This window comes from Lotus japonicus, chromosome 1 (genome assembly GCF_012489685.1).
Source record: "Lotus japonicus ecotype B-129 chromosome 1, LjGifu_v1.2".
Classification (NCBI taxonomy): Eukaryota; Viridiplantae; Streptophyta; class Magnoliopsida; order Fabales; family Fabaceae; genus Lotus; species Lotus japonicus.
In genome coordinates, this window is record NC_080041.1 from 128,494,663 (window position 1) to 128,509,757 (window position 15,095).

Sequence of the window (15,095 nt, forward strand, 5' to 3'; positions counted from 1 at the left end):
TTTATATGAAAATAAATTAATGTTAAAATTAATAAAAAATAAATTTAATATAATTAATTTTATATGCTGTCAAAGCTCCACGCGCAATGTTGTCTACCAAGAAATTGTTGGGAACACATGAGCGGAAATGAACGTGCATAATCGTGTCATGGTAGATTAACTCAAGCTATTGTTTATTAGCCACCATTAAACCATTCTCTTATATGTTTTGCAGTATTTGAGATTTCGTTAACCAATCTTTTTATTAGTAATTCAAATGCGCAAATCACAATCTATGCAACAAGGGTTTCAATTTAAGACTTTTTTACCACTTTGTTTAGCATTTCAGACTCTTCTATTTCATCTGTTGTTTAATATGTTGGTAATTCCTTATATTTATGATTTGTTCTATTGTCATCATGTTCATGACGAATGTCAAACCAATTCCTGTTGATCTGGATCAAGCTTAGAAGAGAAGTATTTTTCTTCACTTTGCTTCGAATTTCAGACTCTTATATTACATCTGTTGTTTAATATATTTTAAAAAATAAGTACTGATTAACGAATCAAATACGACAGACATATTCTCCGTGCAACGCGCGTGTAAAAAAACACTAGTTTTTTAAATAAAAGGACAATTTCAAAATATAATTAATTAAATATAAAAGAAACAAGTTAAATATTAATGTACACCAAATAAGTTTGCAGTGATGATGAAGGCGTTAATGACGGTAAAGTAACTTTAATGTGGAAAGGTCAATGGCTCATCAATTATAATGGATTGGACGTGAAATATGAGTATTAGCCATCAGGTGCTTATATTAATCATTAATTTAAATGTGATATTAATTATATCCGAAACTTCAAAAGTAGTTAGTACATGAGAAAATAGGTACTAGTAGTAGTACTACTATTTTTTTTTTTGCTACTTGGTACTAGTACTACTATATGAGTACCCAAAATCAGCTGGTATATTTAATACATGTACTCATCCCAGATCCCACCTTTCTCCCAAGTTTTTTTCTTTGACGCTTTACTCTTAAAGTTAAATTAAATTAATGTAAATATTTTTTTAAAATTAAATTAATGTAAATAGAACATTAAAAATGTTTCGTTTGGTGTCAACTCTCAAATTAGTACTTAGAAAAGAGGGAGGAAATGAAAAAATAAAATTTAATTTAATTTAATCTATTTGATCATGTGGACAGTGGAGTGTGGAGTGTTTTACCCATCCCAGTGTACGTAGGTGGTACTCCATGGAAATTATGATGTCACTGTCTCTCGATCTTGAAGATGCCAAAAGGGAAAGCTCCTGCATCTGTCATCATGTTGTCACGTTAAATTATGAGAATTAAGGACAATCCTATCATCTTTTTCATCCCATGTGCAGTACACACTCATTCAACCACTTTTTAATCCAGCTTAGCCTAGTTAATTTTAGTTTTAATTTTGAACAAAATTTGTATCAAATACCCACGGCATTCATTGCGTCATATCTCCTTTCACATATTGTATACTCTGGTTTTATTTATCATTACATTACTCTCTTAATATGCTTCTTACTTATATAATTATATTGTTTGTGCTGCTTTGCATAGACTCAGATGCACAGTACTTATAACAAATGAGTTCAAGTTGGGCTAGGCCCAGCACTTATGATATGGAAGACTTACAATTGGAAGCATAAGGTGTTAGACTTCATCAAAATTCAATTATTTCTCTTGACTACCCAACATCAAATTAGTAAATGCAGTAAAGGTTGACTGTTAAAATGAAAACTGTTCTAGACCAGCCTCTTGGGCCCAAAAGCACGGTCCAGCAGCCTGTCTACTTCAACCCAACAAACAAGGACCTCAACCCACAATGGGGATCTCAGCCCACAACAGCACATAGCCATAACGAGACTATGCCTTATATCTTGGTCTTCACCAGATAAATACAGTTTCTCTTATAACATGGTATTCACCAGCTATAAATAAACAGTCATTTTGCACACTCTAGCAAATGCAAATACCTCAAGAGTTAAGCAAATACTTGAGTTTATCTTTATAAATTAACAAGTACTACAGTACTTGCAGTTGCACCTAGAAATAAATCATTTACAGTCATAGTCATAATCAGTTTAAAATGTCTCTCATGGAATAAATGCATTGCCAATTGTCATGAAATATTAGTAGGCAAAATCCAAGACTCCCTAGACAAAAATGTTATTCGAAGTTGTGCATCCTCTTTGCAGAGAGGAGCGTATTTTGGAGAAGCATTGCCATTGCCATAGGGCCTACTCCTCCATGAATCGGTGTCATAGCAGAGGCAAGTTTTATGGCTTCTTCATAACAAACATCTCCAACCCATCTAAAACCTCCAGGGCGATTTGGATCCTGTTAATTACAAACATGCATTGGTTTGGTTCATTCAATAACCTTGATGTTGAAACTTGAGCAATGAATGTGAAATAATTTATTCCTAAAAAACATTAGTCCTTGAAATAAGTTGACTCACCTTAGCAAGGCTGGCTCCAGCATCAATAATTACAGCGCCATCTTTTATCCAGCTTCTCCTAACCAAGTTTGGCCTCCCAGCAAAGCTGATCACAATATCTGCCTGTCTTGTAAGCTCTTCAGGGTTGCTGGTTTTGGAATCCACCACACTGACCCTAGCACCTTCCCTCTGGTCAAGTCAAATTACCCAAATTAGTTGAAATTAAGAAACATATCCATATAATTTGATCATGCAACAAGAGTGTAAATAAATGAGATCATCGATCTTACTTGCAGCAAGTGAGCAGCTGGCAATCCTACAAAATCGTTCCTCCGACCAATCACAACAGCCCTCTTCCCACTAATAGGAACATTGTAGATATGCAGTAGCTCTATGCATCCCAACGGTGTACAGGGAACAAACCTGGGTTCTTCTCCAATTGGAGTGCCAAGTCTAGCAATATTGAATGGATGAAAACCCTCTACATCCTTATCAATTCTAACACCCTTCCACAAGTTTTCCTTCTTCATATGCTGTTTGTTACAAGGCCAACAAATTAACTAATTTAACTTCCATGAGTTATAAACTTATTAATGCATCATTCATAACTGAAAAGCTTATATATTATAACTTAATTCCATAAGAAAAATAAGTTAGAGATCAATATACCCGAGATAAAGGTATCTGAAAAACATTGCCATGAACTGAAGGGTCATCATTCAGTAACGAAATATGCTTCAAAATTTCATTTTCTGTGGAATCCTCAGGCAAACGTACTTCCAAAAAATTGATTCCAACAGTTTCACAAGCCCTCTTCTTGTCACGCACTATATAATTTTCAATCGGATTCCTATCTCCGACAAGGATTACAGCTAGCCCTGGAGTCACGCCAACGGCTTCTTTCATCCTGTAGATTTCAGCTTTAATATCTTGTCTGATTTGCATTGCCACTGCTTTTACATCGATCACCTTAGCACAAGCCTTAGTAGCCATAGCAGCTGTACACAAAAGTCATGATGAGACACATGATTAACACATACATGTTAGAGAAATCAATTGTAGAAGAATTTTCAAACATGAACTAATTAAGAATGTCCCAAATTTTTCAATCATAGTAAATCCTATAAGCTGACAACAACCTTAGCCAAACTAACACAAATGGAATATCCCAAAATCACCCCATAGTCACATAGTTTATTCATATAAATAGCCATATTTTAGTAAAAAACAAACTAGCTGCAGGCCAGGTTGTCATATCCAAACTATAAGTGCTATATAATTTAAAACTAAACAGTAAACAGATCAAGCCTTTCTAGCCATTAGCCATGGCCCATGCACTTCTAACATACGAGTAAAGTGGGACAAGATAGGAAGACAAGTGAATCAGCACTTGTTTTGTAGCTTCTAGTAAACAAAACCCCTTCATGCAAAATATCATACATTAAGAAAAAGACATTTTTTTTCATTCACAAACTATCAACAACAAATACCAAGAAGACTGCATAGGAGAAGAAAGATGAAGCTTTATACCAACATGGGATGATGGAGAGGAGCGAAGGCCTAAAAAGCAGGGAGAGTGGCGGCTGAGGCGGACGGTGTCAGTGAGAGGAGAAGAATGAAACTGGATAATTGAACTCGACATTGAGAGTATGCAACTCTTCTGTTCTGGTGAACCAATCTCAGTCCCTGCCAAAGCTTCCAGCCACCAATGCCGTTTATCCCATTCCGAACCGCCATATCAGCCACCTTAGCTGACGTCGCCATCCATTCCACCGCGTGACTTCTTCACCTTGGTCCTGCTCCCCGAAGCCGCGCCGTTCTGGGTCGACCTACCTCCCTCGCCGCCGCAAAACGCACCAGCAGCAGCCATGGGGCCACCACCACGAACTCCACCGCCTTGGCCTCGCCGCGGCTGCAAGTGTGTGTGATGGGCCCTTCGGCCCAATATGTTAATGTGGGTATTTTTGTGTGTGGTCTTTCTTTTATGTAAATGTGAATCTTCAAAAACCCAAAATATACCCCCATTAAAGTTAAATGGTCCATCTTGTCTTTAAAAAACAAATGCAAAATTTCAATAAATTTTAAGTGTTTTGAATGAGTTTTGTTGGGCAAAGCTCTAAAATTATTCTTACACCATATTAATGTTTTTTAAATATTTTAACTTTTTGGTGTGCCAAACCCGCAACTAAGCCGATGCAGATTGACTATCTTAACCCACATTCACATGTGGGCCAACATGCCTAACCTACTCAAGGTGGGTTGAAAGCGGGTTGTCGGCCCACTTTGCCACACCCCTAGATGGCGATGGGGTGAGAACGAATTATTGTGATAGCTACTCTATGAAATTTTGGTGGTGAGGATTTGATGACATTTTTCATCTAAGAGTGAGAGAGTTGAGTAAACTAGAGGAGCTGTGACGCTAGATTTTTGCAATATGAATGAGAGCACTAAGATTAAATTACAAGGTGGGAGGTGGGTCACTCATGATAGACCCTAGTTAAGGGTCAATATCTTTATCATTGATCAAGGACAAGACAATGTGCTAAGCTATACAAACATGAGGAAATGAGATACTATATTAATTTAAATTTCATACCACAATTTTATTTTTCATCCCACTCTTTCAACAATAGATGGGTAGCTGAACCCGATTCAACCGGAATAAACCATTATTATAAAAAAAAAATTACCTGTTTGGGGGAGGGGTAGCTCACTTAGTAAGCTCAGAAAAAATGAAGGGATTTGCAGGGTGAATCGTTAGGGTTCAAACCGCTTGACCCATTAATTAATTAGCTGCTTGAGCCCACCCGTGAGTGATGGATTTCATTCTCATCTTTCCATAGGGATAAGGCTTTCAGACTCAGTTGAGGTTGATGGCATGATTACGATGCCATGCAGCTAGATGCTTACCAAACAGAAGTAGCGCCACTAAGAAAACAATAGATGGGTGTCCTTGTTGGCCATTAATTAAGCGTCATCTTTGCTTACGTGGGAAAATCCGGCTGTTGCATATACACTTGCTCGCGCGTCACATCGAATTCCATAAGGGAATCATGATCACTAGTAAACCAAATGCTGAGCACTCTAAGAATGATTCTGAGATGTGATCGAAGAAGATAACGATGCACAAGCATGATACATAGAAGCAACTAGCTTCATGACTGCGGAAATCATGTTTTTTTGTTTCTTCTGTTGACTGCGGTATAGGTTAGTCAAATTTAATTTCTTGGCTTTCATTAGCTCTCAAATCATAGCATGATTCTGAATTCTAATTACAATCTGCCTTACTTCTTGGTCTGCTTATCTTATTATCTAAACTAAAAAAAAAATTAGTATCATTCTTCATTTCAATTAGTACGATTGACATTTAAATGCTCTTTACATGACACTATAAGAAACACTTGTCCTAAACTCAAAAAATAGCAATGAGGCTCGATCCTGACGTTAATTTTGCCTCTTAAGCTGATTCAATGCGTAAAAAAACTCACTTAATTTTAGTGTCGGCCATCTTGCGGATGACTAGCGTCAGTTCCCACAGACGTCAAAATCACCAGTCAACATAGCGTATGCCCACTATCAATTAGTAACGGCAGTTGGGGGTCGACCATAAATTTACTGGCCAACCTAGCAATGGATGACCGACACTAATGTTAATTGAGGCCCATTTCGTGGGAAAGTTAGCGTCGGCCTAATCGACGCTAATCATTGTTGACTTGTCCTCCTCATCTTCTTAATAAGCCATTTCTCTTCCTTGTTCCCTCAAGCCTTCTCTCTCTCTCTCTGTTAGAAGTCCCACATTGGCTAGAGATAAAGCATAGATAGCCTTTATAAGGGTAGTGCAAACCTCAACTCCTGAGCTAGCTTTTGTGGTTGAGTATAGACCTCCTAATTTCTAATATGGTATCAGAGTCTATCCTAGATCCATTTGTTGTTTGTTGTGGAGACTTCTCATATTTGGGGCACCCGTTGTTGTTGATCGCACGTTCCCGGTTGTTCTCTCTCTCTCTCTCTCTCTCCTCTCTCTCTCTCTCTCTCTCTCTCTCTCTCCTCTCTCTCTCTCTCTCTCTCTCTCTCTCTCTCTCTCTCTCTCTCTCTCTCTCTCTCTCTCTCTCTCTCTCTCTCTCCCCCTACCCTGTTCCGGTGGCCCTAACTCTCCCTCCACCAACGCTATGATCCACCCACACCCTCCCTTCGACGACACCACCTGATCCGCCCTTTCCCTTCTCCTCTGCCACCCTCGACCTGTCCTTTAGCCTCTCTCTCCCCATCGGCCACCAGGTCTGCCTCCTTCCGCCACCCACCCCACTGTTCCATTGTCCCCATTGCAGCGTCACCACCACGTCCACTACCTTATGTTGGAGCAACTATTATGATGATATGATTTATTGTTCTTTTTTATAAGTCATTCAACTTTTGAGTTCTATTTTGCTTAAAAGATTTTGAATGATGATTTGTATGAGTTTTATTTTGTTGTGTCCATCTGTAATAGACATATAGAATAGAATTGGTTTACCAAATTGGAATGAAGGAGGTATGTCAAGAGCGACTTAGCACTGGCATGATGATATAATTTGTGCATTTTAATTTGCACAAATGGAACATCACTCATTTCGATATAAGACAATTTACAAATGGAACATATGTATATTTTAAAATTTTCAGATAAATAAATAATTAAGTGAAAAGAATTGAACAATGGCAGCAGATCGAAGAGAATTCCAATTGTTCAAGGTCCGTGCGCTATAAAATTTTAAGAACATGATACACAATTTAATTAGTAAATTAGGAAGCAGCAAAATTGGAACTGCAACCATTCTCAGCAAAATTATACGGATAAGCATGCAACATATAATCTTGTGTATGAGATTGATGGTGGTTATCAAACTGAATAATTTCTTAGTGTGTGTTTGTTTTTGTGTTACTTTCAAGATGAAAGCACTTTCAACCCAATGAATAAATTTCCACTTCTATTTTTTTTGCTTTGGAATGTGTGCAAAGCTGATTTGAAGCAAATGAACTGAAATCCAAACATAGTCTTAGTGATGCATGTCATGAAAACTATGATGATTCTGCTAAACCAAGGTTTGAGGCGTTTAAGAAGGAGGATATGCCACACAATCTCATAGTTGGAAGATGTTCTCGAAACTGTTTCTGTTAGTATTGGTTGAAAAACTTGACATTAAGATTAAAAACAGAACGTTTGATATGTTGAGGAGGAAAAACAATTTTTTTTAAAAGGACTAAAAACGAAAATAAGGTGTATCATAAGGACCAAAAACATTTAAGCCATAAATGAATTTAAGCTTCTAATACTTCTTAGTTTAATTTTTATTTTAAAAAATATTTTAAAATAGAACCAACTTTCTATTTAATTTTGAAATCACTTTTTTAAGCGGAAAATCTATTTATACATAGTGGAAATAAAATGGAAGATAAAATGAAATGAGACTTAATTAATTAAAAGTGTTTTTTAGAATGTACTTTAGGAAATTATTAGAAACTATTTATAAGATCGAATGTATTCCTTACCGAGCTAATGCAGTGGCTACATCGGTGGAATTCGTGATGAACCTGGATTTAACGCAGGTGATAGTGGAGACAGATTCGTTGGACGTGGTGAACCTTCTGTGCTCACAGAATGTCAGTGCCCACCGTTATGAGCAATTCGCCACTAACGTCCTCCAGCTTCAGGCTGACCATGGTTCGCTTCTCTTCCAGCACACGCCACGGAGCTCCAACTCGTTGGCAGATTATCTGGCTAAAGTAGGCATGGGTCTCCAATATGGAGTGCACAGTTTCGACAGTCTGTTTGGGGAATGCCACTCTCTTCTTAATCGAGATGTTGGCTTTGGTGCTAGTTCTATTTCTAGTTTGAGTTAGTTTCTATTGGGTTAATCCCCTCTCTGTAGCCAAAAAAAAAAAATCTCCAAACACCGGTGACCCTAATTTGAATCTAGAAATAAAACTATGTTCAAAAGAGTTTATTTAAACTTATTTTATCATATAAACATTTTTACATGTATTAAGGTAGGTTTTCTAAGACATTTAATAACATACCTACATAAATTGTTTAGATTATCTTATAAATAAAACCATACACATGTTTATAAGCTATTTTGAGTATTCATTCAATAAATTTTCTCAAATTAACTACGAAACAAAAGCCTTATATGATAAGTACTTAAATTGTCATGAACATTTAATTAAGAGATTCACACAAGCACACAATATATAACAAATTTTCATTTAAAAAAGTTTTTTTGAAACATCATTTAAATAAGTTTAGTTTATGGGGGTCTATTTTATGATATAAGCACTTATCTCAATTTATTATAACCTAAAGTTTATTGAGGTAGGTTCGAAAAAGTCCATAAATAGATGAGTTAGCTCAGAAATTGTTTTCAGAACTGCAACACGCTGCTTACTCCTACTAATTATCTTCGCTGTTCGTTCAGAGCCTCCACTCTCTGAAACCTACATTTCCATCTCCGGCGTCCAAATGTCGTCGTCATTGCTAGCCGATTTCCTCCGTCAAGGTGGCGGCAGAGCCATCATCGACGGCGGTCTCGCCACGGAGCTCGAACACCACGGCGCCGACCTCAACGATCCCCTTTGGAGCGCCAAATGCCTCCTCTCCTCCCCTCACCTCATTCGCCAGGTACAGTTTCTGCTCCTCTCATCTCCTTCGATTTTCCTTTTCCCTTGCATTTTCCAAATGGTGATCTTGAATTGAATGATTTATGTTTCATTTTCCAATTTACAAATTGAAATTGCTGAAAACAATGGAACAGGTTCACGTTGATTATCTGGAAAACGGTGCGGACATTATAATCACTGCATCGTATCAAGTGAGTTCGGTTTCCTAGTTTTTTTGTTTCATACTAGAATAGAGATGAACCTGAGGTAGTTGTTTTGTTCTGTGTTTTATAGGCTACCATTCAGGGTTTTAAAGCCAAGGGGTTTTCGGACGAAGAAGGTGAAGCCTTGCTTAGAAAAAGTGTTGAAATCGCTCGCGAGGCTCGCGATGTGTACTATGAAAGATGTGCTGCTTCCTCCTCTGGGGATGCTGCTGCTGCTGATGATGGTAGAATCCTCAAACAACGCCCTATCCTTGTTGCTGCGTCGGTCGGGAGCTATGGAGCTTATTTGGCTGATGGATCAGAGTACAGGTATCTAGGATTTAGCATCAGTTGTGATTTTTGTTTACTTGTGGCGTCGAGAAGATTTCTTATGCATCAAATTGTTATTCATGTTATGTTACACCTTGACCTTTGGTATCTGTTGTGGTGACATAAATAATTCTCTTTCAAAAAGAAACAACCTCAGAGATTCTCTGAAATATCTTCCTAGGCCCATCTTGCATGTTTGTATGTTTTTGAGCTTTTTCAATATATTATTGAATCATGAACATTTAAGAAAAGTTGCGGTTAGCTGATATTCTCTGCACTTTACAGAAATCATGTTTTTTTAATTTGGATTGTCATGTTTCTTGGTATTTTGTTCCTAACAGTGGGAATTATGGTGATGCTGTCAAGTTGGAAACTCTTAAAGATTTTCATCGGAGAAGAGTTCAAGTTTTAGCTGATGCAGGTGCTGACCTGCTTGCATTTGAAACAATACCAAATAAGCTTGAAGCTCAGGTATCCTAGAACCTTTGGACAACCAAATGCTAAAATGTACTCCCTCTGTTCATTAAAAAAACTGTTTGCCCCCTAGGTTTACCCTTAGTATTAATGATAGAGAAGATCAATAAAAATTAAAAAGATAAAATATTTTGAGTGTTTTAATTAAGCGTAATTCAGTCAAATGAACTTTGTTTGCTTGTAATTGTGAGTTTGTGACTATTTGACTTGCTTAATTTTTCGGCCATAACCTTGAAAGTTAGATAAAGAAGAGGAGTAATTGCATTCTTTATAATTGAAGAATTTCTCTGTTATATTAGTTTCCTGTATTTTGGTTGATGTGTTTTGTTGCATGTTGCCTTGAATTATCTAAACTTTTGATGAATACTTCAAGTGCATAATTTTTCAATAAAAGCAATCTGAACTAGGAGCAGTCCTACACATAGGAAAAATCCTCAAATTAAACATGTGAACATGTTGATTCTACTTACAGATATTTACATTAGTACCAGTGTACCACTACCACATGCTGGAAGGTCAGTAGATTACTGTCCAAGGTTTACCTTCTGAGTTGTAAAAAATAAAGCCTCATTGTGAAATAGTTTTTTATTTTATTTGTAAGAATTTACTTATTCTTTGTATGTTATCGCTGTTCATGGCATTCTTGCCTACTGCAGCTTGAAGACTTAGATATGTCTAAAAGGAAATGAGCAAAAAACTGCTCCTTCCCCATGATATGTCAAAAGCTTTATTTCCTTTTTGTCAATCTGTTCAAACCATACAGTCTTTCTGTTTCTAAAATATTCTTTCAACAAAAACTCATTAATTTTCTATTTGGGAGTTCCATTGTGTAAAAAGACAAAATTGCTGGGTCAAGTAACTTTGTATTGAGTAAATCACTTACATACAATCAGTTGAAGTCCCAGATTAAGTCCACAAGAAACAATTATCTATAGGATGGACATTTATAAGTTTGAAGTCTCAGTTTATAACGTTCATTTTGATCTTGACTAAGCAGGCATATGCAGAGCTTCTGGAAGAAGAGGACATAAAAATTCCAGCGTGGTTTTGTTTTAACTCTAAGGATGGAATTAATGTTGTTAGTGGTGATTCTGTAGTAGAATGCAGCTCCATTGCTGAATCATGCAACAAAGTCGTTGCTGTTGGAATCAACTGTACCCCACCTAGATTCATTCATGGTCTGATAGTTGTGATTAAGAAGGTACAACCTTAGGTTCTCTATTTTCCCACTGAATATGATATTTCAAGGTTAATTGTTGAACTTCTTTTTCTTCGCTTATCACCATATTTGTTTCAATTAACCTCTCCTATTCTCCTGGGTCTTTATCAATTAATACATTTTCAATTCTTAATAAGAGTCAGTATATCACAGACTGTGGGTGGATAATAAATACTCCTGGATGTTATTTGTATAGGTCAAGAGTTGCATGATATTGTAACTTCTTTTTGTTTTTTTTAATGGAGGTGTGGCTTATATAAATGTGAACTTTTTCAACTATAGTACTTAACCTATACCCTAGCACACTTATCATTTTCATGGTCACCTATTTGACTTTGAAATACTGATAATGGCTTTTTTTCCTTGTTTTTATGTGTTTCTTTCATTAAGAAAATATGCTAGTGTGAATCAATTATTATAGTTACGGTCTTATGGAACTTATCTGAAGACTTGACATGATTCACGTGCGATTTCTTCAGGTGACTACAAAACCAATTGTTATATATCCAAACAGCGGGGAAACTTATGATGGTGAGATAAAGGAGTGGGTGGTAAGTCCCTTTGATCTAGTAGTACTGTTACATTTTATATTGTCAAGGATAGGCAGTCAGTTTTCTCTTAAAAATTGAACTAAGATCAATAAGGTTGCGGTAGCTTGATCGTCATATAAAAATGAAACAATATGCTTTGGGAAATTCTTATGCTGTTAAATAAAAGAAAGAGTTCTTAAGTCAAATTTAATTAAGGAGTGAAATATGTGCCATTCCCTTATCTTTTTCCTTTTGATCAAATCATTTTATTCATTTTTATTTAAACTTTAAAACTCATTCAAATTTGGCCCGGTTACTAGTAGGTATTCGAATGACAGGTTTCTCATCTTTTATTAATAGTTGTATACAGTAGGTATTGGATGACAGATTACAGAGCAACTCTTATTATGAGCATAATGCTCATAACTTAATAGGCATAACCAATCAATAGTTAAGAATGCATTGAAATAGTAAATTGAGAAATATAGCTTCGTGCTGATCTTTGTAGGAAAATAAGTTGAATATCAGCTTTGATGTCTTTTTATTATTATTTTAAAATATCCTGAGCTTTTTTAATTGGTTGTGCTTATATAGATACTGTATTCATGCCTCAGTTGATCTTGTATAATAGTACATGCTGAGGTTTTAAGGAAAAGAAATAATCTGATACCTAGAGCAGTAGCCTCCTTTCTGTTTGACTTGGTGGATCTTATTCTAGATTTTGGCTGATTTCTCATTCACCTTAGATGGCTAGTTTATAGTTGCATAGAGAGCTTGAAATGTTGATTCATGTTCAAAAGGTTTGTGCTAATCTTATTTCTAAACCTTTTTCTTTTACTAGTGAGGTGCCATTTTAAACATTTAAATCACGTTGAACATAGGTGATAGAATTAGCTATTATTTAGTCATATTCAGCCAATGCAAATTTGTATATTTCTCGCCTTGGAAGAGTACTGAGAAGAGTGCATATGTATAACATCGGTAAATAAGGACAACCCGATACTATGAAAATTCCGCCATGGCATGGTCTATAGGCTTTGGTTGGACACCCATTGTGGGTCTATTATATGCAGCTTTACATTGCATTTGCAAATGTTTGATCTCACGTAAGAAATTTATATGAATGCTTAACAGTGAGTTTGTGTGCAATTTAACCTTTAGTTAAGTAAATAACTGTTCTTATTAACTGCAATTCAATCTTTTTAGGTAACTGTCTATGTTTACCTAGTTTATTATATTTCACAAGTTTATAGACTTAATTTTATGAAATTGATAAGTCCTTCAAACCATGCGTTCTAATGTTTCGAGAGACCAGATACAGAATGAAGATAATTTATCAGAGATTTAAGAGTCCGTTTGTTTTCCACTTAACTGCCCTCTAAACCCAAGTTAATTTAAGTGAGCAAGAGATGTGGGTTACCTGGGAAAGAGTGTCTAACTGGAAACAATATGAAACATACAGGCTCTAATCATTTTAAAGAGAGTATTTTGGGATATTTTTTTGAATGATGTAATACTGATATTAGGTTGTTTTTGTTGCAGCAAAATACAGGTGTTACAGATGAAGATTTTGTATCGTATGTAGATAAATGGTGCGAGTTAGGGGCTTCCCTTATAGGTGGATGTTGCAGGACGACCCCAGCTACTATTAGAGGGATATACAAGACGCTCGCTAATAGTCAATCTGCTACTCTTTCCACAGAGTGACTTCCCTGTCAACAGAAAGGAGGCCAAAGTGCAAACCAATCTAATTTACATGTCAAGAATGCTGGCAGCTTCACCGGGTTGTTGCTACTTTGGGCTAAGATGGGAAGATGAATATGATTTGTCTGATAACAATGCCGGTTAGACATTTCTCTTCAACACACTCCATTGGTGAATTTCATTTGAATTCTGCTAAAAACAGAAAGAGTCTAAATTTTGTAGTTAGACCCACATGAAATTCACCAAATAATTGGTGTGGGATAAAGAGTGTTGTTAACCTTTCTCTTTGGCTAATTAGTGAGGTGTCCGTTATAATTATTGGTCAAAGTAACTTTCAATATACTTTGCCCTTGGAGCTAGTATCCTGAGAATTGTTGTTTTGGTCACATTACATTAAAGAACAAGGAAAAGATGCTTGCGTTTTTCTTTTCTTTTTTCTTCTTCTGAAGTTTGGAAAAAACAAATGGCACCTTTTAAGTTGTACTAATTCACTAATTTATATGCGAATTGAGTTGTACTAATTGAGCCGATATTAAGCCTGTATTTATGGAGTATGGATTAAGATCATTTTAAGCGACCATGTGTAATGTGTTACCAAAGAAATTTCACTCTTGTAGTTGGTGAACCCATCCAACCACGCTCCACAGCCCCAGCGCTCATCCAGGCTGGCTGTGCACTAGCCCCTATTTGGTGCACTAGCCCCTATTTGGGAGAACCATATCACAAAAGCTAGCTGTTCATTTTGGAGAACCCAAGACCTTATAAACCTCACATTTAAATCTCATACTTCAATGTGGGACTTAAGTCTCATACCTTGTAATTGGACCATGTGTGATTCCTCGGCAATGTATCATTCTAACTTCCTTGAAGGATACAAAATGTCCTTGAAAATTGAAATTATCTGATAAGAGGAAACAATCACGTGATCTTTCTACAGAGTATGGTAACTTCAACTACCAGTGACGGTCCAACATGCAAGAAAGTGTTAGGAACCAGAAAATAGCACAATGACTGAGAGTGAAAATAGGATAGATGAACACTGAATCCTCTGGAAAATACCCAGAAGCAGTGTTTTAGGGAATTACAAATAACAGTAGAAAATTAAAGATAAGAAACTGAGGCAATTCGAGAGTGCCTCTACTCTCCCAAGCCTAATCCCAAATCAAGCCTAACCTCTCTCTCACAATACACGCTTATATAGCCATTCTCACCTCAGCATTCTCTCTCTTTCACACTCCTAGCACCCTGAAGATACTGCCACATCAGCTTGGCAGTTATCACTAGTGGGAATCAATTTTATTTCCCTTTCTACCCTTCCTAACAAATACCTTAGCAATACTAGGACTACTAATATCTGGGTTCCTATCATCTCTCCCTTCCTCAAAAACATCCTTGTCCTCAAGGATGGAAGTTGGAAACATTCCTTCATGGCTGCCAAGGACTCCCATGAGCTGTCAGAATCAGGTAGGGTCTTCCACTTCATAGGCACTTCCCTATCTCCCTGCTGTCCAGATCTTGAAATCAGTAGTTGTTCAAGTTCAG

The 15,095-nt window shown here is 36.6% G+C and overlaps 2 protein-coding genes across 2 annotated transcripts; one reads left to right on the plus strand and one right to left on the minus strand.

Annotated features, from left to right (window-relative positions):
• Positions 1–1,892: 1,892 nt before the first annotated feature.
• Positions 1,893–4,424, minus strand: LOC130732662 (bifunctional protein FolD 4, chloroplastic-like). Its single transcript, XM_057584668.1, has 5 exons — positions 3,988–4,424; positions 3,127–3,455; positions 2,748–2,990; positions 2,479–2,646; positions 1,893–2,357 (listed from the first exon to the last, which is right to left on the minus strand). Exons 1-5 carry the CDS (start codon positions 4,097–4,099, stop codon positions 2,187–2,189), a joined length of 1,023 nt encoding a protein of 340 aa, XP_057440651.1. The 5' UTR covers positions 4,100–4,424; the 3' UTR covers positions 1,893–2,186.
• Positions 4,425–8,845: 4,421 nt separating this feature from the next.
• On the plus strand, positions 8,846–13,984 carry LOC130730603 (selenocysteine methyltransferase). The gene is made up of 7 exons (XM_057582656.1): positions 8,846–9,115; positions 9,249–9,305; positions 9,388–9,626; positions 9,968–10,097; positions 11,098–11,301; positions 11,799–11,870; positions 13,392–13,984. The coding sequence occupies exons 1-7, from the start codon at positions 8,957–8,959 to the stop codon at positions 13,554–13,556; spliced, it is 1,026 nt and encodes a 341-aa protein (XP_057438639.1). The 5' UTR covers positions 8,846–8,956; the 3' UTR covers positions 13,557–13,984.
• The last annotated feature ends 1,111 nt before the right edge of the window (positions 13,985–15,095 follow it).